General features: G+C 41.7%; 1 protein-coding gene across 2 annotated transcripts in view; it reads right to left on the reverse strand.

The window, feature by feature from the left end:
* Positions 1–1,233: 1,233 nt before the first annotated feature.
* The window catches only part of Veph1 (ventricular zone expressed PH domain containing 1), a 170,173-nt gene continuing 146,010 nt past the window's right edge, over positions 1,234–25,396 (reverse strand). For both annotated transcript variants that reach the window (XM_050147477.1, XM_050147476.1), the window contains exons 13-14: positions 8,859–8,995; positions 1,234–4,500 (exon numbers count right to left, since the gene is read on the reverse strand). In XM_050147477.1, coding sequence (XP_050003434.1) covers positions 4,264–4,500; positions 8,859–8,995 — 374 coding nt within the window. In that variant the 3' untranslated portion in view covers positions 1,234–4,263. The remainder of the gene's footprint in view (positions 4,501–8,858; positions 8,996–25,396) is intronic.

Genomic DNA, 25,396 nt, shown 5'->3' on the forward strand with positions numbered 1-25,396 from the left:
TTCATCAAGGTACTAGACATAAAGCATGTGAACTTTCGTTGTATGTGTCTGTCTCGTTCACTATACGTTAAACTTCTTGGAAAAAGAAATAGCCCCTACCCCACTGTAATTGATTTTAAACACACCAGAAAACACAACTATGAATTCCTCCAATGGGGGAGTCAGTCTCTTCATGTGCTTTACTCTGTGTGTATGTTTCTGTTGTCAATAAAATTCTAGCTGATGGCTGTGGGGGGACAAGAGTGGTTGTCTTGTTATCTTGGAATCTTCAGGCAATGTATGATCCCTGTTGTTTAACAGTTACTCATAAAACTGCTGCTTAATACAGACTGTGCATGTGTGCCTGTGTCTGTGTGTTTCATGTGTATGGCACATGCATGTGATTATCTGAGGGCTCATGAGTGTGGGGTTAGAGCAGGATGTCAGCTAAATTCTTCCACAGCTCTCTGTCGTTCTGCCTTGAGACAGGTCTTAGTCACTTCTCTATTGCTGTGACCAAGCACCCAAGACTAAGGCAGCTATAGACGAGTTTATCAGGGACTTTCAGTTCCAGAGGGTGAATATGCTTCCATCATGGCAGGGAGCATGGCAGCAGTCAGGCATGGTGCTGGAGCAGTAGTTGAGAGCTCATGTCTTGTGACAACAACCATGTGGCAGAGTATGAGGGGGTCAACTTGGAATGGCATGGGCTTTTGAAACCTCAAAGCCCACTTCCAGTGACACACCTCCTCCAACAAGGCTACAACTCCTAATCCTTCCAGAGTAGTTCCACCAACTGGGAACCATGTAGTCAAATATATACATCTATATGGGTCAGTTTCATTCAAACCACCATACAGGGTTGGTCACTGAGCCAGAAACTCACCATTTCAGCTGGACTGGCAGGCCAAGGAGCCCCTAGAACTCTCTTGTCTTCAACTCCCAGAACAGGGTTACAGGTCTGCAAAGCCATGCTGGGCTTTTGATTTATGCGCTGGGAATTGGGGATTTGACTTCAGCAGCTTATGATTGTAGGCAAGCTCGCTTATGGCTAAGACATTTCCTTGGCGCCTCGATGCACAACTTGAAAAACTGTTCTCTATTACATCTAGTAACTTTACTCTTGTCTATATTTATTAAACTGTTTTCCCTCTTATGATGACTTCACCTACAAACAAAATAAGAAATCATTTATCAATCCGTGCTCTTTCACCTTAACTTCACCCTTTGAAAAAATTGAAATATGACAGTCAATTACTATAACACATTGAAAGTTAACTTTTACTCCATCATTCAAATGAAATCGTTCTTCCCAGTGACATCAATTCCTTCCTGATTACAAAAGTCAAGCTTTATCTTCATGTCTTCAAATTGTTGACATCCTGAAAATCCTTAATTTAGCTTTTGTAATAGCATGTCTCCTGGGCAACATCATCTTTGAATACTGATCAGCTACAACCTTATTTCTGCCTAGATATTGGTACCTCAAGAGGTCCTCATAGTCTAGATATTGGTATCCCAAGAGGTCCTTATCAATCTAGATATTGGTACCCCAAGAGGCCCTCATCAATTCTAGATATTGGTACTCCAAGAGGTCCTCATCAATAGCACCTTAAGAGGTCCTCATCAATTTTAGATATTGGTACCCCAAGAGGTCCTCATCAATTCTTCCATTTCTTATTCTCCTTCAGTAATTTCAGCCAATTCCACATCTTTCACAATTTCCTACATATACAGTGGACCCAAATTTTGACCTCTTGAACTCTATTTCCAATGTGTAATAACTCCTGTGGCCCATAATCTCCTCAAACTTTACATGGTAAAATTGAATTGAGTTTCTTTGCTCAAGTATGACACCTTTAATATTTCTTATGCCCATGAGTTAACAGTAGTATCAGTGTGGTGACAACTTAAGGATTTTTCCAGGCTTCTATACTAAAATACATAATAAATCATCTTTACAGAAAAAAGTTATCTTTGATATATTACCAGGAGGGTTTTATATGAATTAATCAGTGCCTAACAAATCACCACATGGTTTGCATTTAAAGCAGAATAGAGTTATTATGGCGCAGTCTCTGTGGGACACGTGTCCATCTTGGTACCTCTGATCAGAGTATGTCATGACTGACATCAGGTGGTGGTTGGGCTAGAGAGTACATATGTCATGGCTGCCGCTACAGTGGTGGTGGGCTACATCCTGAGAGGCTCTGTATTATCTCAGGGTCAGAGGTCTGTTGTAAGGTAACACAATTGTAAAAGAGACTATACTACTACATTTGTCCAAGCAAGCTTCAGGCCCCACACTCTACCACTCAAGGGGTAGAACATTTTTCCAGGGCCTGGACCACTGGAAGTTATCTAAGCTGCCTATGATGGCTTAATTTAAAATTATATCTGGATAATGGCAAAAAACAATACATGCTTATAGTTTGGACAATACAAGGCTTACTACAGAGAAGAAAAGCTTAGAATTTTAATTAAAAACCTTCAGGTTTAAGGGAGGTGATGCACATCAGAAAGGTATTTTTCCATGCTTATTCTATCTATACGTACTGCCTGGACAGTAGATATAACTGTGTGTCTAAACATGAAAATTCAGCTATGCTCTAATTAGAGCCTAAATTTAATTACACAATCAGATTAACAATCATCATATTATGTGATGTGGGATTCTCCTCTGTATGCTGTGAACATCATTGGCTAATAAAGAAACTGGTTAGGGCCTATAGCAGAGCTATAGGGGAAGAGAGCTGGGTGGGGAAAACGAAACTGAATGCTGGAAGGAAAAAAGGGCGGAGTCAGGGAGAAGCCATGTAGCCCCGCCAGAGATAGACATGCTGAAACTTTAGCCGGTAAGCCACAGCCACATGGTGATACACAGATTAATGAGGATGGGTTAAATTAATAAGTAAGAGCTTGCCAATAAAAAGCTAGAGCTAATGGGCTAAGCAGTGTTTTAAATAATATAGTTTCTGTGTGATTATTTCAGGGCTGAGCAGCCAGGAACCAACAAGCTGTCTCCTACAACAATTATGTGTTAGAATTTTTTTTGTATTGAGAAGAGAAATAAAACGTGGCAATTTAAATAGTAAATAACCCCCATAGGCTCACATATTTGAATGCTTGGTCCCTAGTTGGTCAGCTAGCTTCTTGTTCCTGCCGCCATGCACTCCCTGCTACGATAGACTCTGTGCCTCTGGGACCTCACACCAAAACAAATCCTTTTTCCCCTAAGTGGCTCTTCTCAGAGCATTTTATCACAGCACCGGAAAGGTAACCAATGCATTAAAGTTAATGCTTTTTGTTTTTCAAGGCAGGGTTTCTCCATGTAGTCCTCCCTGGCTGTCCTGGGAGTCACTTAGTAGATCATGCTGGCCTTAAACTCAGAGAACCTCCTGCCTCTGCCTCCTGAGTGCTGGGATTAAAGGCATGTGCTCCTACTGCCCAGCTTAAATTTATTGGTTTTCTTCAGTGTATAATGGTTCAACTTTTCCTAATAGTTGTTTAAAAAATATGTTTTTAATGTAATAGTTTTCCTTCAAGGTAGATCTGTCAAGCATCTGTTTCTAAAATTCCATCTATCTATCTATCTATCTATCTATCTATCTATCTATCTATCTATCTATCTGGGGTATGTGCCATGCTATGTGGAGAGCAGATGATAATTCCCAGGAGTTGGTTCTTTCCTTCTACTAGGTCAGTTATGGAGCTAGAACTCAGGCCATGAGGCTTGGCAGCAAATGTCTTCCACCTGCTGAGCTTTCTCACTCACTGGTCCCATTTAATGTTTTGACAGTCTTAAATAACATAGTCACAGATGTTACTTCATTCATAACTGTCCCTTCCTAGCCCTCTACATGTTCCAGTATGAACTCTATGGCTTCTTTTTCTCATGTACTTTAGGAAGAGATCTTGTAGCTAATACAAGAGTTGTGAGGGCGTGGGGTTTACTGAGAACCCTGTCATTTTAGGACCTCCTTAAAAAAAACTCATCAAACTTTATTTTGTATGCATTGGTGTGAAGATGTCAGATGCCCTGGAACTGCAGTTTCAGACAGCTTTGGGGAACACGTGGTGCTGGGAATTGAACCTGGGTCCTCTGGGAAGAGCAGCCGATGCTCCCAACCACTGAGCCATCACTCCAGCTCCTAGGCCCTCCTTCTTTCAGATAATGGTTTCATTGGTTTTTCAGTGAAACCCAGTATGCCACGGTGGGTTTCTCTTTTCCTTGGCATTGCCAATGCCTATCATGCGTGGTCATAGGAGGTGGTGTCCGTGTGTCTACAGATACGTGGTCACTTCTCTACTTTCCCTCTCTTTTGCCTGGGCAAGCGCCACGTTGATGCACTGCAGCCACTCTTCTGCATTCTTTTCGTCCTTGGCTTTGAAAACATAGGTCTTATTGTCTGTGAAGATTTCAAAAGCCCGGGGGAGAGAGCGGTCCCGGCGTTTCTTAGCCACAGCCTTCACACTCTGTACTTTGCTGAGTTCTATTGGGGAATCATCAGGATCATCTTTCTGAAATGAGGGGAAAGGAAAAATCGTGAGATGGTTCCTGCTGCCGCCTCGGTCCCTGGCGCTTAAAGTCTTCCAAGAGGGCTGGGTCCTTTCACATCTTAGGACTCAAGACCTTTCTGTTTTGGGTGCTAAGGCATCAAAGAGTCATTAGGACAACTGAAGACAAACATTTGACTTCTAGTATAGTACCATAAGCTATCACAAGATAGCCAATTTACTGAAAGTTATTATAAATGAAAGTAGGAAAATGTTTAACTCATGGTTCTTTGATTTTTCTGTCACTTTCTAGTTATATTAACACTATTAATAAAGCAAAAGACAGCAGTGAAATCTGGAATACTTTTACTCAAGTTTTCTGCTAGGGGAGGAGGCATAGTGTTGAGTTTGTGATACTTCTGGGAATAGGTATGCTCATCCTGAATTGAAAAACAGGATTCTGGTGCCTGGGTAGCTTTTGGAATCTCTGCACTCGAAGCAAACTCTGTCTATAAACTTTATTAGATGTGTGTTTTAGGAAGGCAGGGGATTTAGGAAGGTTTAGGGATCTCTTGTGATACCAGAGCCATCATGTTGGGCTAGCATGAATAGTTTTAGGACAATTAAAGATGTCTAAAACCAATGAACAAATTTCACCCACTGGAAAATGTACCTGTGCTTGGGTATATTGCCAGTTGCTCTTTCCCACTCCCTCTATGACGTCACCTCCCCCTGCTTTGCAATGAAAAAGCATTCATGCTCCTAGCCACAAATGTTCTATTGTGTACGTGCAGCTTGGAAAAGACTCAGGAACACTGGACAAAAAAAGCCCACAATTCAACATATTAATGTTAGGGAAGTCTTGACCAATCAAGACCACATAGCCTTTCTACATCAATTTCACTAATAGATAGCCCCCCCCTTTTATTCTGTGTATCTATGTGTGTGTATGTGGAAGTCAGAGGCCAGCATTGGCCTCTCCATTCTTTTGAGACAGGGTCTCTTACTGAACCTAAACCTCTTGTTTTGGTTAGAATAACTGACAGGAAGTGCCCGGCATCTACCTTTCCAGTGTCTGGGGTTAGAGACAAGAGTCTAAGAGTCACTGTCTGCTTTTACAGGGGTGCTGGGGATTAAAACTCAAGTTTATGCTCATACAGCAAGCATTTTGCCTATTAAGCCATCTTCCTGATCTAGCATTTCCTTCTTAATACTTATTAAATATGGAATTATACTTAAATGCAGTCATAAATGATATAACTTAAAAAATGAATACTCCAAAGTTGATCACAGAAGTTAGAACAATTAAGTTTCAATTGATGCACATGATTTCTTTTATATTGAAAGCGATAGGGGAGGACTAGAGAGACAGCCCAACGGTTAAGAGCATCTCCTGCTCTTGCTGAGGATCTGAGTTTGGTTCCCACCATCCACATTAAGATGCTTACAACTGCCTTTAAGTACAGTTCCAGGTGATCTGCTAACATTTTCTGGCCTCCATGGGGACCTGTATTTATGTATATGTGTACATATCCATACACAGACACAAAGAATTAAAAGTAAAAGAATTCTTAAAAATGGTAGGGCAATTGAGATAAATAAGTAGGAAGAGGTAAAATAGAAATATGAGTGCAAGGGAAACAGAAGCAATGCAAATATCCCCACTAAAGACTTTAACTATGCCTTTTAAAAAAAGATGGATGATATTGAATTTAAGCATTATTGTATTTTACTTTATTCTAGAATTACATTTAAAGGGAAAACATATTCTTTTTATTTTAAAATGTCAATTTTTATAACTCAACAAAAATTATAACTATTTAAACTTAGGATAAATGTGTTGATTGCATTTAAAAATTTCAAGTTATTACTACAGGGACTACACAGGACAAAATTTTAAAATATCCGCACTATACACTTTCTTAGCCTAAATTGGTTTATGGTAAGTATCTGATGATAATAAATTGTATTGAGGCCAGTCTATTGCATAAAAATTGATACACCATAACCGATGGAGAAGAGAGAGTTCCTGGAGTAATAATGTAAGGGGAACAGCTGGTCCACTTAGACAGGAACGAAGAGAGAACACTGCTGCCTAGCCGACTTGTGGAAATTAAGACCATAACAACGTTAAAAATGTCCTACAGCCTCTTTAGCCTCTGTTCTCAAACATCTCTATAAAAGCCAGCCAGGAAGGCTGTGGTTGAATTTCAGCAGGGTTGCCAGTCCTGGTGGGTCACTGGTGGTGATCAGAGGTATTTTGTTGGATATTGTTTCCCACTATTTGATACACATGTTCTGCCAGATTTCTACAGTGCTAACCTGTTAATCCCTGATAAAGATGTCAAACAAGTTAGCTAATCATCAAATAGCTTATTCTTTAGAATTTAGGGAAAAGTTCAAAACTGAGTTAAGAAGTATTTTAGATCATTATTTGAGTAGTTGGGAATAGTCTCCTAGACTAATCCTGCTTTTGTCTTATGGGGTCTGAGAAACATTGTGTTTTCATGTCTATTCCTGAGTTCTTGAGTAAAGGTAGGAAATTTAGATGGCCATTTTAAACACCTAAAAATGCTTCAATGTGAATTTATGCCAAAAAAATCCCTTCTTCCTCTTTAAAGACCAACTAACTGTTTAAATTGATCATGCTGTCATAGTTACATCCTGAAAAGCTTTTTAGCCAGAGAAAAGCCACGTATGTATGGCACAGACTGAGAAACTCACATAACGTCAAAGTATCACAAAAGATACCTTTCTTAAATTAAGTAAAATATTTGAGGGAGGTCTTGTTAAAGCAACACTTGCTCGGAATTCATCATAATTCAGATGTGCTATGGTTGACTCTTACCAAGTAAAATATTCCAGTAATGTCTATAGTGAGAATTCTAAAGATATAGTGCATTTATCCACAGAGAATCGTTAATTTGTAAGTACTCTAACCCCTTTAATTTATTAATAAGGCAATAGTTTAGTTTATGTGATGGTTAGAGATATAGGGCAAACTGACTGAGCTAATGGGTTTCCAAAGAGCTGTGAAAACCTGATTCTGAGTGCTCCTTTGTGTTTCCAGAAGAGATCAACACTTGAGTCAGCGGTAGGAATGATATGTCCCCACCACTGTGGGTGGGTCAGTGGTAAAAATGATCTGCCCCCACTACGGTGGGTGGCATTGCTCCATCCACACACCGTAGAACAAAAGACAGAGGAGGGGCAATCTGTGTTACCCTAATGAACTTTTCAGTATGTAAGTATAATGGCATGCTTTGTCTAAACAGGCAGAACTCTTGAGTTTGAGGCCAGTCAGGGCTACATAGTGAGACCGTCCCTCAAGAATATTACTACTATTATCACTACTACCACCACCACCGCCATCACCAGCACCATCACCACCACCACCATTACCGCTGCCACACACTGGTACCTGTGTGGGGTGGCACATCCTAGCACTCGGGAGGCAGAAGCAAGATGATCATCACCCCAAGTTCAAGGCCAGTCAATGCTATATAATAAGAGCCTATCTCAACATCTCCTCCCAAGGTGTCAGTGTCTGGGGAAACAGAGGCAGGAGCACAGTTTACTGTCACCCTCAGCAGCCTTGGCGATTTTTCTAATCTCTTAGAGACCCTGAATCAGGCCCAACTGGAACTCATGGCTTCCATAGAACAAAGAATTGCAGGCCTAGCCACTCTGATGTAGAGTTGTGTTGAATAAAGATTTTAAGATAGGCTTCAGTAGGAAGCACTCAGCAGGTAAGATACCCGAGAGCCTGAGTGTGGACTCCTGAGACTCCACTGTGATTCAAATAGTCATCTGTGGTGGTTTGAATGACGGTGGCCCTCGTAGTTTCATAGGGAGTGGCAGGATGAGGAGGTGTGGCCTCGTTAGAGGAGGTGTGACCTTGTTGGAGGAGGTATGCTCTTTCTGCTGTCTGCTGATTCAGAGGTAGAACTCTAAGCACCATGTCTGCCTGCATGCCACCATGCTCCCCGACATGATGACAGTGGACTAACCTCTTAACTGTAAGACACCCCAATTCCATGTTTCCTTATAAGTGTTGGTGTGGTCAGGCTGGAGAGATAGCTCAGTGGTTAAGAGAACTGGCTGTTCTCCTTAGGGGAGCCAAATTCAATTCCCAGCACCCACATGGCAGCTCACAACTGTCTGTAGCTCTGAGATCTGACACCCTCAAAAGACATACATGCACACCAATACACATAAAGGTAAAAATAAATTATCAAAAAAAAAAAAAAAGAATTGACGTGGTCATGGTGTCTCTTCACAGCAATAGAAACCCCACTTAGCACATTATCTATCTATAGGATTTTGGTGGGTTTTGAAGGAAAGAAAAACAATTCAATTTTAAAAATGTGTTAAAAACTCACAGATTTCCCTTTCTGAAACAGAAGCTGGTTTCCGGCCAGTGTGAAGTAGCGAGTTTTCCACCTCTTGATGAGCTTCCATCTCACCTGTTTCTCTTTGAGTTTCCCTTCAATGAGGGGTTGGCCATCCTGGTTTACAACTGTGGAGGGAAACAGACTCATCAAGCGTGTATTTTCCTTTCTCGATTTGGCAATTGGTCCAAAGTCAGAGATGTCAACTGAACCAGATCCCGGTGAGTATATCCGAAAAGCAGCCAGTGTGGTCGGAGAGATCACTCTGTGGCTGAGAGTGCTTGCTGCTCTTGCGGAGGACCTGGGGTTGGCCCCCAGGACTCACACCGTGCCTCACGACCCCCCGTAACTCCAGTTCTAGGGGAACTCATGCTTTCTTCTGGCATCTGACAGCTCCTATAAGTACACAGTACACATAAACTCACCCAAGCACATCCAAATACATATACAGAAATAATAAATGAATAGATAATAAAAAAAATTTTTGAAAAAGAAGAGTGCCAATCACTTGTCAATTTAATTACACTTTTCTGCTTTGGGCCAGAAAGATCATTTCGGACACAATAACGAGAAAGTGTTGAAAGCCCTCAATGACTTTTTTTTTTTAAAATAAGATTTTATTTTCATTTTTAATTATATATGTGTGTTTGTACAGATGAGTACAATGCCCATGGAGGTCAGAGGAGGGCAAAAAAACTGCCTAATATAGGTACTATGTCCTTCAGTGGATCAATGAGTAGTGCTCTTAACTACTGAGCTGTTTCTTCAGCTCCCTCTAGTGAGATGTTTTAAAGGATTTAGGTCATGATAAGAGAGTCTAGTTAGTGGCATTTAAATCCTGACACCCAGTTCCCGTGCTTCTGGACGGCTTTGATTATAGTCTTCAGTTCTGTAGATTAGACCAGAATGACCAAATTTGAAACTTTAGCCTACAATATTTAATATGCGTAAGTTTATTTTCTATTGTTCTTTTTTCCCACTCATATCTAGGAAATAAAACAATATTCAAGCTTCATGTCACACAAACTACTTACAACTATCTGTAAGCCAAGTATACTTAAGCCATTTCAGCAAGTGTTACCAGCTTGCTTAGCTACCTGTCTTCCAGAGCCCAGGTCCACTCGCCTAGGGATTATGCAGTCCATGGTGGGCGGCCCTCCCAAGTCAATTATCAAGCAAGAAAAGATCCCACAGCTGTGCCTACAGGCCAATCGAATGGAAGCAGTTTCTCGGTAGAGTTCCCTCTTCTCTGTGTGTCAAGCTGACAACAGAGACAGCCATTACCCCTAGCTAGCACGTGGTCATTTTTTTATTCCAACTCAAAATGCTTCTTTTGAGACTTTCCCCAAGCCTAAGACAGAGTGGCCTCCATGTGTCTGTCCTCAGAGCCCCCAGGGTTTCCTTTATGCCTGGCACCACCATTCCTGCACGGCTATTGGTGCTTACCTATTTAGTGCCTCCATCCCTCATTCATCCGAGAGCTTTATGAGGTAGGTGTGGGAGAATTCCCACTGGGCTACACCTGGTCTGGCCCCAGAGTGCTAGCACCTAGCCCCAATCCATCTTCTGCTTCCCAGAGGCATCTCTGAATTATATACCATTTTGATAGTTTTATTAGACTTTAATGAATCTCTAAATATAATTACTGATTCTCAGTATGCAGGAAGGGTTGTGTTGCATATAGAAACCGCTGAACTTATTCCTGATAATTCAGAATTGAATTACAACAGGCAATTCAAGAGAGGAATTGCTCACTTTCTATTACCCATATTCAATCCCATACTGCGTTGCCTGGACTTTTAGCAAAAGGAAATGAGGAGATGGATCAGTTATTATGGGAATCACTGGAAGTCTCAGAATTTCATAAGAAACACCATGTTAGTAGTAAGGGCTTAAAGAAAAAAATTCCCACTACTTGGCAACAAACTAAGGAAATAATAAAAAACCAGTCCTGCTTGTTCTTTGTATAATCAAGTTCCTTTACCTGCAGGAACTAATCCTAAAGGTACACAAAGGAATGAAATTTGGCAAATGGATGAATTTCATTTAGCAGAATTTGGAAAATTAAAATATATTCATCTTACCATTGATATATGTTCTGGATTTCACTGGGCATCTGCCTTAAGTACTAAGAGGGCAGATTCTATAATTACACATTTATTAGAAACAATGGCAGTAATGAGCATACCGATACAAATTAAAACTGATAATGCCCCAGCTTATGTTTCCAATAAAAGGAAACCTTTTTTTTTCAGGTTACAACATCGAACATGTTACAGGGATACCGTGTATAAATCCTACAGGACAAGCAATTGTTAAAGGATCTAATCACACTTCAAAGGAGATGCTTGTTAAACAGAAGGGGGATAGGAGGACCTCCTAGAGATAGACTGCGTAAACGCTTTACTAATTTTTGTTGTTGTTTGTTTGTTTGTTTGTTTGTTTTTGAGACAGGGTTTTGTTATAGCTTTAAAGCCTATCCTGGAACTCTCTCTTGTAGACCAGGTTGACCTCAAACTGGGCCTCCTGAGTCCTGGGATTAAAGGTATGTGCCACCATTGCCCGGCTACTAACTTTAACTTTAAAAACATTTAAATGCTAATGAAATAGGATAACAACTGCTGAAAGCCATTGGATTGTTGGGGAGGGGAGCAGAGAAAAATGTAGAGCTCAATAAAAATCAATAAAGTAAAAAGGATAAGTGTTTGAGTTCAGGCTTCATCCCAGCCCCTGACATCCATATACCGAAAGTCTGAAATGTTTAGATGGAAGCCTCACCCCAGCTTCTGGCATCTATATACCCAAAGAGTCTGAAATGCTTGAGTTTCAAGCCCCCTCCCCTAGGAGTTGCCTCAGTCCAGACTCTACCTCTGTCCCCCAGAAAACAAACATGTGCTTCTCCAGTCCCCCCACCCCATCCCTGTCTCCTCTCTGTGGGGCTGGAAGGCCCCCCCGGGGAGCGTTGGTATCCATTAAACCTGGGCTTTATCTAATTCGATTTGATTTGGTCTGATTTGAACTATTGTGTTGGTGGATAACTTTTCAGTAAGGACAGGGATGAATGTAGAACAAGGAGTGATTTGGTGTGCATACACTAAGCAGTCAGGAAGAGGCTTAGCCATTTGAGGGATTTTTGTCTGAGACCTCAGTGATGAGAGGCTGTCCTGTCTCCTCAGAGGCTCTACGCTGCACCAATGACAGAAGACAGGAAAAGCATGAACGTTCAAGTCACATTAATTGACAATCAATGTTAAGGAAGGTATTCGAGTATGCTGCTGCCTTTTTTACTAGAAGCCATCTGGATTGGAGGATTACTGTCCTAATGCTCTTCATGAACTTGAATCCTCTATAATCACAGTGGTTGCTTCTTTCATGCCACTCCACAACCAGCAGCAAAACCACCTGTACACTGGGCCACGTAGTCCCAGGTTAGGAACGGAAGATCCAGGAAGGGAAAACGGAAACGAATCAAATCCAACAACTCCCCTCCCAAGTGAAAATGACTTAATGTAAAGCCTTTAATAAATATACTTTTCTTCTCTGTGTCTTTCAAGTAATATTTAAGCACATGGACTGTGGGGGCCCACAGAAGTGGGTCTGCTCCACCTTGACCTAAGGTCAGAGAATTCAAGTCTATTCCTGCTCCTCAATTTTTAAGAAAGGAGGTTTGACTCGGGGAGTGACTACCTATAGGCTACTTGGTCTACGGTGTAGTCACTGCATCTCCTGCCTAAAACATCAGAATGCTGAACTCAGGAAATAATGGCTTGATGTCTTTAGTAGCGAAGCAAGTTCTGTTTGTCCTCAGTGTCATGTCAAAGCATTCTTTTGTCTCGCCCCACCCCGCCCTTTTTGGATTGGGGTATATAAGCATATGGAAAATAAATGTAGGCATATTCAGCATGCAGTGTTCACTGGATAGCCCTCCTGGTTCTATACTACGTCTCTGTTTTTCTTTCATAGCTCTATTCCTCCTACCTATTTTTTTTTTCCCGATCCACATGCCCCTACCCTGGAGTGTGCAAACCCCATTGAGGTTGGACCACAACAGATGTCGTCTCAATGTGTGGCTATGACAATGGACCAACAGAATTTGTCATTGTATTTCTCCTCAAGGTAGAACCAATGGTTTACTTGAGGGGCCTATTTGACAGAAGCTTACTACACTGTTCACACTGCTGAAAGAGAGGAGCCATTAGAGATCAGCCAACAGGATAAGATACCCACAAAACCCGAGAGAGGGGCAACATAAATCCATGGTTCTATCCGGAACCAAGAGTGAAGGGTTTCAGAAATCTGCTGCTATCCCAAGGTCTCACTGGAGCCTAGTGAAAATTATCCCAGAGAGGAAGTCCATGAGAAGAATTTTAGGAAGGAAATGTTAGGAGGACATTAAAATAGTTGAATGTTAGAAACCAAATATAGGCATCAAAATCAGTGTCAGAGAATTTAGTAAGAGCCTAGTAATCAAGATAAAGAAGTAGGGAGAGAAAGTGAGGGAACAGAGGAGGGAGGAAATGAGAGAAGAGACTTAATTCTTTTCCAGTTGCTAACTCTTATCTTGGAGACATTTTTGTTTCTAATGTGTATAGTCTATATGTTATGGGGCAAGTATATTTTAATAGGTTTTTCACCCACAGAATTTCCTTATAAACAAGTAAAATGTGATAATACTGTGTCTTTATAGCCAAAATGCTGAACTAATTTTTCCTAAAGATTATAATATTTTATTAAAAACTATGACATAGAATAATAGGATGGACAACTGGTGTCTGCAATACACAGAGGATATTCAAAGAATTTCTCCCTTTTAATTAACACATTACTTTACCCAAAGCAGCACAATTTAACTAGGGCATTCTCTAACAACCTAGATCTGTTCTTCTCCTTTAAATATCAAAAGGCTTAGAAGCTCCTTGTTTTGCAGGCTTTTCTCATCTAGAAACACCTCACTACTGCTTGTGGACAATCACACCTCACTACATAGGACAACCATACCTCCTGCATATGAACAACCACCTCACTGCATGTGGACAACCATACCTCACTGCATGTGGACAACCACACCTCACTGCATATAAACAACCCATATTTGAGGCCATCATTAATTTAGTTTGTGATATCTGAATTATTATACATTCTTCTCTTATTTCTTATAGGTAAATGACTTTAAAAGAAGGCATATTCTGGGAGAAAATCTGTAATTCCCAAATACTGAGTTTCAAAATAAAAGTTTTAAAGTAAGAGCCGAGAGAAAGTATACAGTTGCCCTTGAGAGACTATTGATGGGAACTGTGGCTTCTCTGCTATCTTTAGGGAATGTCTTTGTATGGATTGAGAGTCTCAAATTTGCCTTTTTTGGGAGTGTGCGTGCCAGTTCTAATAAAGGCAAAGTAATCACAGAGGAGTGGAAGCATTAACTGTGGGGTCTTAGGAGCCACATAGACTGAATGTGGTTTTCTGAAATCACTAAGTATCCATAAACAAATGCCATGTTCCTTTTGTGCTTCAGAGTCTACATTTCCTTATTTGGGTGAACAAATAAATAAATACAAACACAAAATAATCAGCTGTCCCTCCAAGATGCTGTGGGAACCAAAACAGGAGAGTGGGATAGTAGCCTTTCGAGGGTACCACCACATTACCGGATGGCCTCATTGCTCCCTAGTTTCCTAATCACCAAGACATAGCTCATTTTTTAGATAACTTAGATAGCTAAATATCTGACAGCCACAGAGAATCAACCTGCCAGGTTGTCAGAGTTACACTTTCCAAAGCCTTTAGATGATATTTCTTAGATTGCTCTGGGACTGCCGGCTTCAGAATCATGTACTTCTAGTGCTTTCCAAAGCACTGTTCCAAATCCATGGATTTTTTGGGTGAAGGGGCACTCAAGCATTTTAACAAGGTCTCCAGACTATGGAGAATAAAAGCCTATGTGTTCTGTGTTGCTCAAGAACTCCGGGGCAGTTTTCAGTTTTGTCATGGTGGATGAGAACAACTGTCAAATGACATGCGAAAAAAGTCAAGCAAAAGACAGCTGGAGGAAGATGGTTATGATTTTCCTACAGAATAAAAGAAGAGGATGACAGTATGATCGCAGACACATTGGAGGCTCTGTTCATTAAAGTTACAGAGAAAGTGCTTAAAATCAATGTTTGTGGAATTTGAATTACTATGTTACTAATGAAACAGATTGCCATGCACCGCGCCCCCGTGTCTGCGCTTGGTGCGCTGGCACCCAGTTCGCGAACTTCGGGCAAGGGGGCTGGAGGTTAAAATACAGAAACACACACAGACAGAGAGACAGCGACACGGGTCATCCTTGATTTCCCCAAGAACGCCCCCTTTATTGTGTTCAGGGGCAGATTATATAGAGATAGCCACGCCCCAGCCAAACCCACCAGAAACCACTCTCCTGCCATCAGGAACTCCTGAAGGTCTCCTGCTCAGAGCAGCTGTAGGCACTCAGATCAGGGGATTACAAGAAATTCAGGATCTGGGGTCTCACCGCTCCCAACAACAGATTGTGTGTGTGTGTTTGTGTATAACACGTATGTGTGTGGGTACATGTGTGTATGTGGGTCAGAGGATAACCTTGGGTTTCATGTCACACGGTCTCTTTGGCTCATTGACCTAGAACCTTTTGTAGCAGGGAGACCAGCTGGTCAGTGAGCCTCCTGTCTGTCTGTTTCTACCTCCACCTCTCATCTTGCATTGTTGGGGTAATAAATGCATGCCATTGATTGGTCTAGCTTTTCATGTGCATTTTGGGGATCTGAACTCAGACTCACACACTTGCAAAGCAAGTGCTTTACTTACTGAACCACCACCCCCATCTGGTGAAACAAACAGCATCTGAGGGCACTTTCTGAGAAGGCAGCCTTTTTTTTTAGCCATTCTGAGGGGCCTGTGTGGCTGGCTGTGTACCCTGCTGAGAGCCCCATAATAGAGATGGGCTTGGACTTGATGAATCATGATTGAGAGGGACCAATGGGAAAAGATCAGGAGGTAGAAAGAAATGGAGGTAATTGTTCAATCTTAGGATTAAACTTTTAACAAGAAAGAGTTTCATACAATATCCCATGTAGGTCCCACGTGGTCTCATTAATGAGATCTTATGATATCATTGGCAACATCTTGTAACTATAATTTGTGAACTATAGCAGCCTCTTCCCGCTGAGAACTGAGCACAGAGATAACCTGCAGGGAGGGAAGCTGACTTGGGGCTGATTTACATCCTCCCAGGAAAGAACTGATCAAACCGTATGACAGCAAAATCTACATATTTTTTTTTTGGCTTTTATCTTTATTTATTTATTTTACAAAATGTAAGGCTGTCACAGGCCTGGTGGAAAGAAATTTGATCCCCCCCCCTCTCCTTGGGTTGGCTAAACGGTAAATAAGTCCATTTTCCTTTACTGATTTCTGTTTCCTAATTTGCTTGGGGATACAGAAACAAAGACGGCACGTCATGGACCTGTATATCTGTTCATCATTTTGGCTCAGCTATCTAGGAAGAAACTTGTGGCCATCCAATCCTTAAATTTAAACCACAGGGGAGAGAAAGCTCAATTGCCCAGAGCTTTCTGCCAACCCCCCTTCACTCACAGTAGGTGCTGGCCACCTGTGAACACTTACTGGTGAATTGGTAACAGAAACGGCTTTTGTTTTTGGCCTGGTCTTACTTTTGAAGATCTTTCTGGGGTTGTTTGGTATTTTGACTTGGAAAGTTTTGGATAAACTCCTGTGGTCGAGACTTTGTTTTGTGCCTTTGGGCAACTTGTAAGGAGAATCTGAAGTGACACCAGGCACATTTAATATGCTCATCAAGCTGAAGGCTCATCTGAGCCATTTGCTCATGAGTCGCCCATTTGTTTGACAGGAAATTTCTGATTTTAACTGCATGTCTGTCGCCAGATTTGGCACGAGTGAACCACAAGGCCCGGCGTAGGCAGGCCTTTATTTGGCAAGGCACTCCATTTTGTCTGGGTGCCCCCATCTATACAGTTGGCTTTGTCACTCGTGGGCTTTGATTTTGGTTTACTCTTTGTCTCCTACACACGAGGTGTGACTGCCATTTGGACTCCCCTTGGTCACTTTGCAATGCCACTTGATGTGAAGGAAGCTCAAGTGTCTGTATTATTCCTTTAAAAACGGCGGCGGGGCGGCGTGGGTGTGTGGACAAACACGGGATAGACGGCACGCAAAGGAAGAGACGGACACGCGGCTCCCACGTGGGTGCGCTTTAATGGGGAGAGGGGAACACGATAAGGGCGGGACGTGCAGACACACAAGGATAAAGGGGGGGGGGGGAAGGACCAAGGGAGCAAGAGAGCGAAACCTCGTGGAGCGCTCGCTTTTAACTGCGGGCGCAAGGTTATCTGGGAGTAATGGTCTTCACCTGGGCGCGCCAGCGCGCACAGGTGACGGTAATCCAGGGGAAGTCTGGGAGCTGTAGTTTCCAAGGAATAACAGTCTGGAGCTGGAATAACTGTTTTGTGGCTTTGTTTGTTTGTTGAGTTCTGCTCTTATGAGATGAAGATCAGAAGACTAAGATTCCCAGGACAGTCGTCTGCATTTGAGTTTTTTTTTTTTTTTTTTTTTTTTTTTTTTTTTTTTTTTTAAATCTCTGTTGCAATTGGTGTAAACAAGGGAAATGCTAAGTCTATGCTATCTTGGTGACCTCGGGAAAAATTCTGGCTGACTAGTCCTTTCATGGTAATTGTCTGGACTATACATACAAGTTTACAGAAAAATTAACTGACAAATATTTAGAAAGCTACCACTGATGCTCTGGGATAAGTCTGGATAGGAACTAAAATTCTAAGGACTTTTTATAATTAATTGTTATTTAGGACATAATATCAGAGTTCTTAGATTCATCAGGTCTATTTTTTATTTGACTTTTTTTTTTTAATCTCAAGTCAAAGTTTTAAAAAAGAAAACAGGTAACTTAAGCACATATATGGTTTCTTATTTTTGAAATAACAGCATCTCAGCTATCTAAAGACGATGCTAAACAATCCACATGTGTTAAAGCGTTTACTGTAGTCGCATAAGGTTTGAAAAGATTTCTTAGGCAAAATTTATGTGCATTTAGGTTGGTCATAACCAATGAGTTCTTTAGAGTTTTCTAGTTTTTTGTATTCAGAGCAACTCCACTTTCTTAGACTATGGATCCAATTTTAGTACAGTTTATAAAGGGGCTAACTTAAAGACAAAAGTAAAATATTTAATATTTAATTTTATTAGGTGTTTAGCAGAGTTGGGTTCATTTAAATTTCTCTTTGAGCTGAAACCATCTCAGCAGTCATGTTATTGTTCTAGCTAAATAGGCATGAGTTTCACTTGCGTACCAGGCCACTCTGATCTTGGTACTGTTTTCAAATATGTGTGAAAAAGCTTAAAATAAAAGCATCTGTACAAGTACAATGCTGTTTCCTTTATCTGTGTCTCTGGTCCCCTGGGATGCAACTCCTTTAGAATGTAAAGCCCATAAATGCTCACCAAGCTGGTATCATCAGAGTTAAAATTATTGCCAGTCAGTGGTGGTGTACACCTTTAATCCCAGCACTTGGGCGGCAGATGCAGGTCCATCTCTGGGTTTGATATTAGCCTGGTCTACAGAGAGAGTTCCAGAACACAGATAGTTTCCAGGACTGTTACACAGAGAAACCCTGCCTTGAAAAACCAATAAAAACAAACAACAAACAACCCCCCTCCAAATTACCAATAATGATAATTTTTAATATGTATGTTCCTGATTCTACTATGACCATCATTTGAGGCACAAACAATGAAATACACTCAAGCACTTCCCATTCTAAGCAGATCCAGTTTTAGAGTTGACGGGCTTAGACACTGGTCCTGCGGAGTCCCCTGTGCAATGCTGTACCCAGTGGGACAATGAGACGGTTTCTACATCCCTAGGCCCTTTGGGGTTCTGTTTTTAATAGCTTGCTTTTCAAGTTTTGTAGCTCATATTTTCTGTTACAAAAGAAAGAACAAAACACTCGCGGATTTCAATTACAAAGCTAGCGTTTTACATAGGAATTATCAGGAGACTGAGGTTAAAGTTGACCTCAGACAGAAGGGCAAGGGGAACCCAATAGCTGTGGGAACACAAATGGACATGGAGACAAAGAGCTCAAAAAGGGGGGTAATAGTGGGACATTTTCCCACCCAAGATGCAAAATATTTCAGAATCTAAGAATAGATGTGAGGTGAACGCTGACTAAGAGCCCTTATTTCTATATGTCTGTGGCTTTAATTTGACTTTTGACTGCTCCTGCCTCCACCTTCCTGGTGTGGGACCAGATCAGATACCAAGGGAAAGAATGTTATCCTGGCAACGACAGACAGGGAAGCAGCAATGTCTTAAAAATACACAGAGCAAAGGAAAGAAGTAGAGTTGAAAGGACGTACGATCCGAGGCTAAGTCTGAATTCTAGAGAGATCAACCAAGACAAATCGCTGTGCCAGTATTTAAAGCCAAGAGTCTGAGGCAGTGCTTCTGGGTTCTAGCCTGACTCCTACATATATGGCTTCTGATATTTCTTTCAGTGACATATTTCAGAACTACTCCCTTCCTCCCTCCCCCCTCTCTCTGTGTGTGTGCCTGTCTTTCTCTCCTGCCCCCTTCTCCCCTTCCCACCTTCCCTTCCCTCTCCATATCCCACTAAATAAACTCTATACCCAAACTCTCTCCGCATGGCGTATCTGTCTCTCACCTACCACAGTCACCTACCTGCCAAGGGGACCCACAGCCCCTTGTGGGATCAGCCTCAGGTCACTTGCCTTGTCTTTATAAATGATAACACCCAAACCCCCTTTTATTAAAAAAGGTTTTACACTCTTACTTTTGTCCTCTTTTTACTTATTTAGTTGTGTTTATTTTTCATAACTATTGGGTGAATTTTCCCTTTCCCTTTGTGCTCCCCATCTTCCCCTTTACTTATACTTTTGATAGTTTTATTTTATCTTATTTTTTAAGCTTTATGAAATTTTGTTCCCTTTCCTATACTTATGTACTTTTCTCATTGTTTTAAATTATTATTTTAGGTTAGTATGCAAATAGTGGATTATGTCATAGCATTATCATATTTATTAAAATTTTCCACATTAGGTAAATCCTTCCCTTTTACCAATCTTCCCCCTTCATTTACTTTACCCTTGTTAAATTTTGCCACTTCACTTTCTTTTATCTCATTAATTTGCTATTTCTACATTTACCCTATATAGCTTTTATCTTACAGCACATTTGACATGATTTTTGCTATTTTCTGCCTTGTGGTCATGAGTGGGCTTATATTGATTTTAAGTATATCCGTCTGTCTTGCTCAGTGGGATGTTGTTGCAATGGTTTATTTTATCTTCTCTAAGTGGTACTAAGGCTGAACCCTCAAGGGAAGGCTGACCATTAAGAAGACCCCCAAATAAAGCTATGTGGTCTGGTTACCCCACTCAGGGGAAGCTAAGTCAGCATACTTCAGAGCTATCACACAGCCATGCTCATTACTGCACCGTTCCCAACCACCAAGCTGTGGAATCAGCCTGGATGGCCTCGAAGAATGGATGGAGAAATGTGGTGTCTACACACAGCAGAGTTTTGTTCAGACGTAAAGGAGAAGGAAGATATTTCATTTTCAGAAAAGTGGGTGGAACTGAAGAGAGTCATGTTAAGAGAAATAAGCCAGGCCTAGAAAGATGAACATTTAATGACTTCTCTCCTGTTACATTATCATGGATTTGGAAATATGCATTGTACATGTGACATATAGGTAGAAGGGGAAGAAGAGATGTAAAATGAAGGAGAGGGAAGAACGAGAGAAGGTAATGGAGAGAAACAGACAAAATATTGCTTATCTTCTGTCACATATAGTATCTAGCTTTCTCAGACCTACATGCAAACACACACACACACGCATGCACACGCACACAGTACACACACACACACACACACACACAGAAGGGGTGATGGGAGGGAGAAGAGTTAGCATGAGCAAGTTACAATGATGTGTATGTTTGAAAATGTCATGACGAGATTCATTATTTTGTAAAGGAACTAAATTTAGTTAATTTAAAAGTCGATAAAACATCAGACTTTGTTTTTGAGACAGAGTCTCACTATGTAGCCCTGGCTAGCCTACAGCTCACGATCCTTCTGCTTTAGTCTTGCAAGTGCTGGGGCCTTTTTAACTTTGTAATTCAAAAACAAAGCCAACTTTCTATCCTGGCTGCGCTGCCACTGAGAGGATTCACAGGTTGCTGAATCTCCCATCTGCTTGTCAGTGATTCCTGAGCATGGCTGTGTGCTAGGCTAGAATAATACATGGTTCCTATCTCACTTTGGGCTGGAGAGATGGCTCAGCAGTTAGGAACACTGCCTGTTCTTCCAAAGGTCCTGAGTTCAATTCCATTCCCAGTAGCCTCATGGTGGCTCACAACCATCTGTCCTGAGATCTGGTGCCCTCTTAAGGAAGAGACCTGGTAGTTGTTCTCATCAACTTAGACCATGAAACCCGACGTGGACAAGTTCCCCTCTCACTTGACTGTCTGATGTCAATATATCTCATGTGATGCAGGTATGTAGGCAGAAGACAGAAAGAGCCAAATAATGGGAAGCTATTTTGCCTTGGAATAGAGGTGTGTGTGTGTGTGTGTGTGTGTGCGCGTGCGCGCGCACATACGTGTGTGTGTGTGTGTGTGTGTGTGTGTGTGTGTGTGTGTGGATGCTGCTGCAGTATGCATAGAGCTAGATAGAATTCAGCAGATGAGGAGAACAAAAGGAAAAGAATTTCAAGTTGATAAATTATCTGGGTTGATGGGTACATGTTTATATAATTACCGATAATTTGGAGTATCTGGACAACAAGCTGGGCTCAATTTTATGTAATTAATACACAGTGGGTAAACATGAGCTGTGAAGTTGTGAACAGCCGTCTTGTGCTGTTTGAGGGAAGCTAGCAATATTTATCAGATAAGCCTGTGCTTATGTACAGTGTATAAGACAACCTCGCCATTGCCTAACTCCAAAGTGAATTTTTTTCTTTATGTTAGGAGTTCTATGAAAGTGACATTGACATTAATGGAAAAGTTTTCTGCCAGTGGACTCAATAAGCTGTTTGTGGTCCATGAGTTGAGTTCTCCAGGGTCATTTAGCTCAATTTGTGTTGGCATTTGGTGCAGAAAGGCATCTCGCCCACAGGAATGGTATGTACTGAAGGAGAGCCACACCACAGCCACCATTGTCTTTAGGGTCTGGAGACAATCTTGTCACCGAGGAGGCCATTCCACACTGATTTTATTTAGAACCCACTTCCCTTTGTTTGTGTGATAGAAAGGGCAGCACGCTCTCATCCGGCAAATATTTAAAATCAGTTCTACAGAGGACTCATAATGATAGCACATTATTCAAAGAGAATTCTTGCACTTTCCATTAAAGTCCGTGGAGACCTCCTACTGACAACCACAGTCAGACTCTATCAAGTGACTCAGCCAGTGACTATGTTGGGGATTACTCAACAGAGGGCACACGAGCTGAAGCCAGCCAAAATTCTGAGCTGTCCTGCCTTCCTTGTCTCGCTGTTTTTAGGTTACGAGAACCAAGTCACCCTTTGTGCTTCAGGCAGCAAAAGTGAAAGTCATGACCTACTTCTCCTCCTTAGGAACTCAGGGGCTGGTGAGAAGTCCTGAAGAGCCCCAGGGCAGCCCTCCGACTTCCTTAATGTCAACGGCCTGGCGGTTTCAAGACTCCCATGCTGCTGATAAGAAGGGGCGTGGTTTTCCAGAAGTCGTCTGGCTGGACGTCTTGCTCACCCTCTATTGTCTGATTCACGTGGACTATCACCAGACAGCTCTCAGAGGGTTTCTAGTTATTTCTAGGATTTTGAAATCATCTGTCTTGTACCTTTGTAAAGTAACTATTGGAACTGAATCAGCGATTGGCCTGGAAATAGTTTCCGTTATAATCACTGGCTGCACTTAATGATCACCCGCTTATTACCATATCAAAGTTCCCTTTTCTCGAAATAAATCAAAGAGGCAGATTACATCGGAACAATTAAACTTTCCTTTGGTCTTTACAACACACTTTAACATTGTGGAATAATTTTTATTGAAGTTTCTAAAATTCCATGTTTTTAATTTGGACTGGCCCTAAGATGTTGAAATTTCAGATTCCGAAATTAGCATGTCTTGAAGAAAATGCTAGTTCCACAAGTGGATAACTGTGTAACCTTGGAGGACATGCCTAAATCTGTGCTTTCTTCTTTTTTTGGAACACAGAGTCAACAATGACAATACAGGAAGGAAAACACATGCACACACACAACATCACGTTAGTTAGAAGGATTAATTATCACGATCTCAGGGCCTCTCCACTGCTCTGGCATTTAGGATTTTTCTAGTTGATTTCAATGCCATGGTATTGAGCACTAGACACCAAACGACAGTGAGCCTCTGTGTGAAGGTGGAAAAAAAAGCAGCAGTGAGATTTCTCCCTGGGTGGGCATGTATGTGAGGTGATGATACAAGCCGGTTGATGACTGTTGACTTCAGAAGGGGCTCCTAGAGCCATAGTCTGAGCATTCTAAGAAACAGTCTATATTTCTGTATTTCTTTCCTGATGTGTAATTGCCTTATGGTTTGTTACCCAGTTACACAGACTGGATAGTAGTTAAAAAAAAAAAACACTCAAACATAGACTATATGAGAACAATTGGTCGTCCCCGGGGCTGGGGGCAATCAGTCTATCCAGTCTTTCCTGTGAGAGACAGGCGCTACTTCTCTCAAGCCATCCTGTCACAGCTGGTGGGCCATCTGACCCAGTGCAGGCACAAGCAGAGTCCCAAGGCTGTGTACAGGACACACACAGCTGGGCAGAATACAGCCAGGTGTGAGGGTGCCCATTTGGTTTCTATGTGCTGAGTTCTCTTAGGGAGGGAACACGATCAGACTTCTTTTACTAGGTTCACAATGCCCTAAGGATGGTATGGTGATATGTATTTGAGATGGCTAACATATCATCATGGGCTTGAAGCATGACATTTTCATATTTTTAAAAAGATTTATTTATTATGCATACAGTGTTCTGCCTACATGTCTGTCTGCACACCGGAAGAGGGCACCAGATTTCATTATAGATGGTTGTGAGCCACCATGTGGTTGCAGGGAATTGAACTCAAGACCCCTGAAAGAGCGCTCAGTGTTCTTAACCTCTGAGCCATTGTAAGACTTTAAGACAATCCTGAAGCCATTTTTGACAATTCTGAATCCTCTCAGCCTCTGTGCCATAGTGCTTCCCCTCCTCCCCTGGGAACCAAAGACCTAACAGCTACACTCGCACGTACTCAGTTCCTGAACAATTACCCATGTACGTATGCTTTGGTTCGGTCCCCTGGGAAACGGGGTCAAAATGACCTCTTACCTCATCTGATCTGGCAACAGCTCTCCAGTCAATTATTGGTAATAGCCCTTTCAAATAAGCCAATCAGAATAGTCAAAGAACAACCCCCTTGCTTCTGTGGCCCCTTTAAAAGTAGACTGTACCCGCTATTCGAGGTCCCTTGGCTTCCCGAATGCTGGGGGACCCTGTCATGACAGAATTAATAAAATCCTCATGCTTTTGCATCGGCTGTGGTGTATGGTCTCTGGGGGCGACTCCTTCTCGGTGTTTGGACGCCAGAGTCCAACACCATCTCTCCAGCTCCCATCACATTTTAATATTAAGGAATATTTGACTTGGCCATTTTTTTTTTTTTGAGTTAGGGTTTCTCTGTGTAGCCCTGGCTGTCCTGGAACTTTGTAGACCAGGCTGGCCTTGAACTCACAGATATCTGCCTGCCTCTGCCTCCTGAGTGCTGGGATTAAAGGCTTGTGCCACCATGCCTGGTGACTTGGTCATTTTTAAATCTCATAGACACATTCACTCATTCAAATAAGTATTTATTGTATGCTAAAGAATGTATGAAGAAGAGTGTAAGGTTTTCTCATAGAAGTCTTCTGGCCCTAACTGGACTGGGAATCCCTTCTAAAGCAGAGAGACTGTAGCTTCTTTACCTTTCTGCCTCCAGGTATCCTGTAGAAGAGACTCAGCCCATGCAAAGACACACACTGCATACGTGAGAACAGGCTGCAACCAGGCCAGCTCTCCATGCCCATTACCCAGATATTCATTTGTATGCCTTAGTCATCTTTCAAGTTGGAATTTCAGCACAACGAGAATGCAAATGCCTTCTCCCAAAGAAGACATTTGGCTGCGGGATGATGTTAGACCTTTCACTTAGATTAAATATATAATTCATGCTCCTATATAAAAAGCAGATGAAATCAACAACAAATAGAAACTCTCCAGGGATTCGTGTGTTTCTGAGGGTGAAAATAACAGCTTCAAAGAGGCGCCCTCTCTGGTTCAGATCCTCTTTCATGCAGCCCAAGGAAATGAGGAAAAAATTCCAAACCCACAGAAGGTTTTAGGGCTGAACATTTTGAGTCAATATGTTCTGCTCTCAAGTATTTGGCCCTTG

Source organism: Alexandromys fortis, unplaced genomic scaffold (genome assembly GCF_014885135.2).
Source record: "Alexandromys fortis isolate MF-2015 unplaced genomic scaffold, M_Fortis_MF-2015_v1.1 scaffold_53, whole genome shotgun sequence".
Lineage (NCBI taxonomy): Eukaryota > Metazoa > Chordata > Mammalia > Rodentia > Cricetidae > Alexandromys > Alexandromys fortis.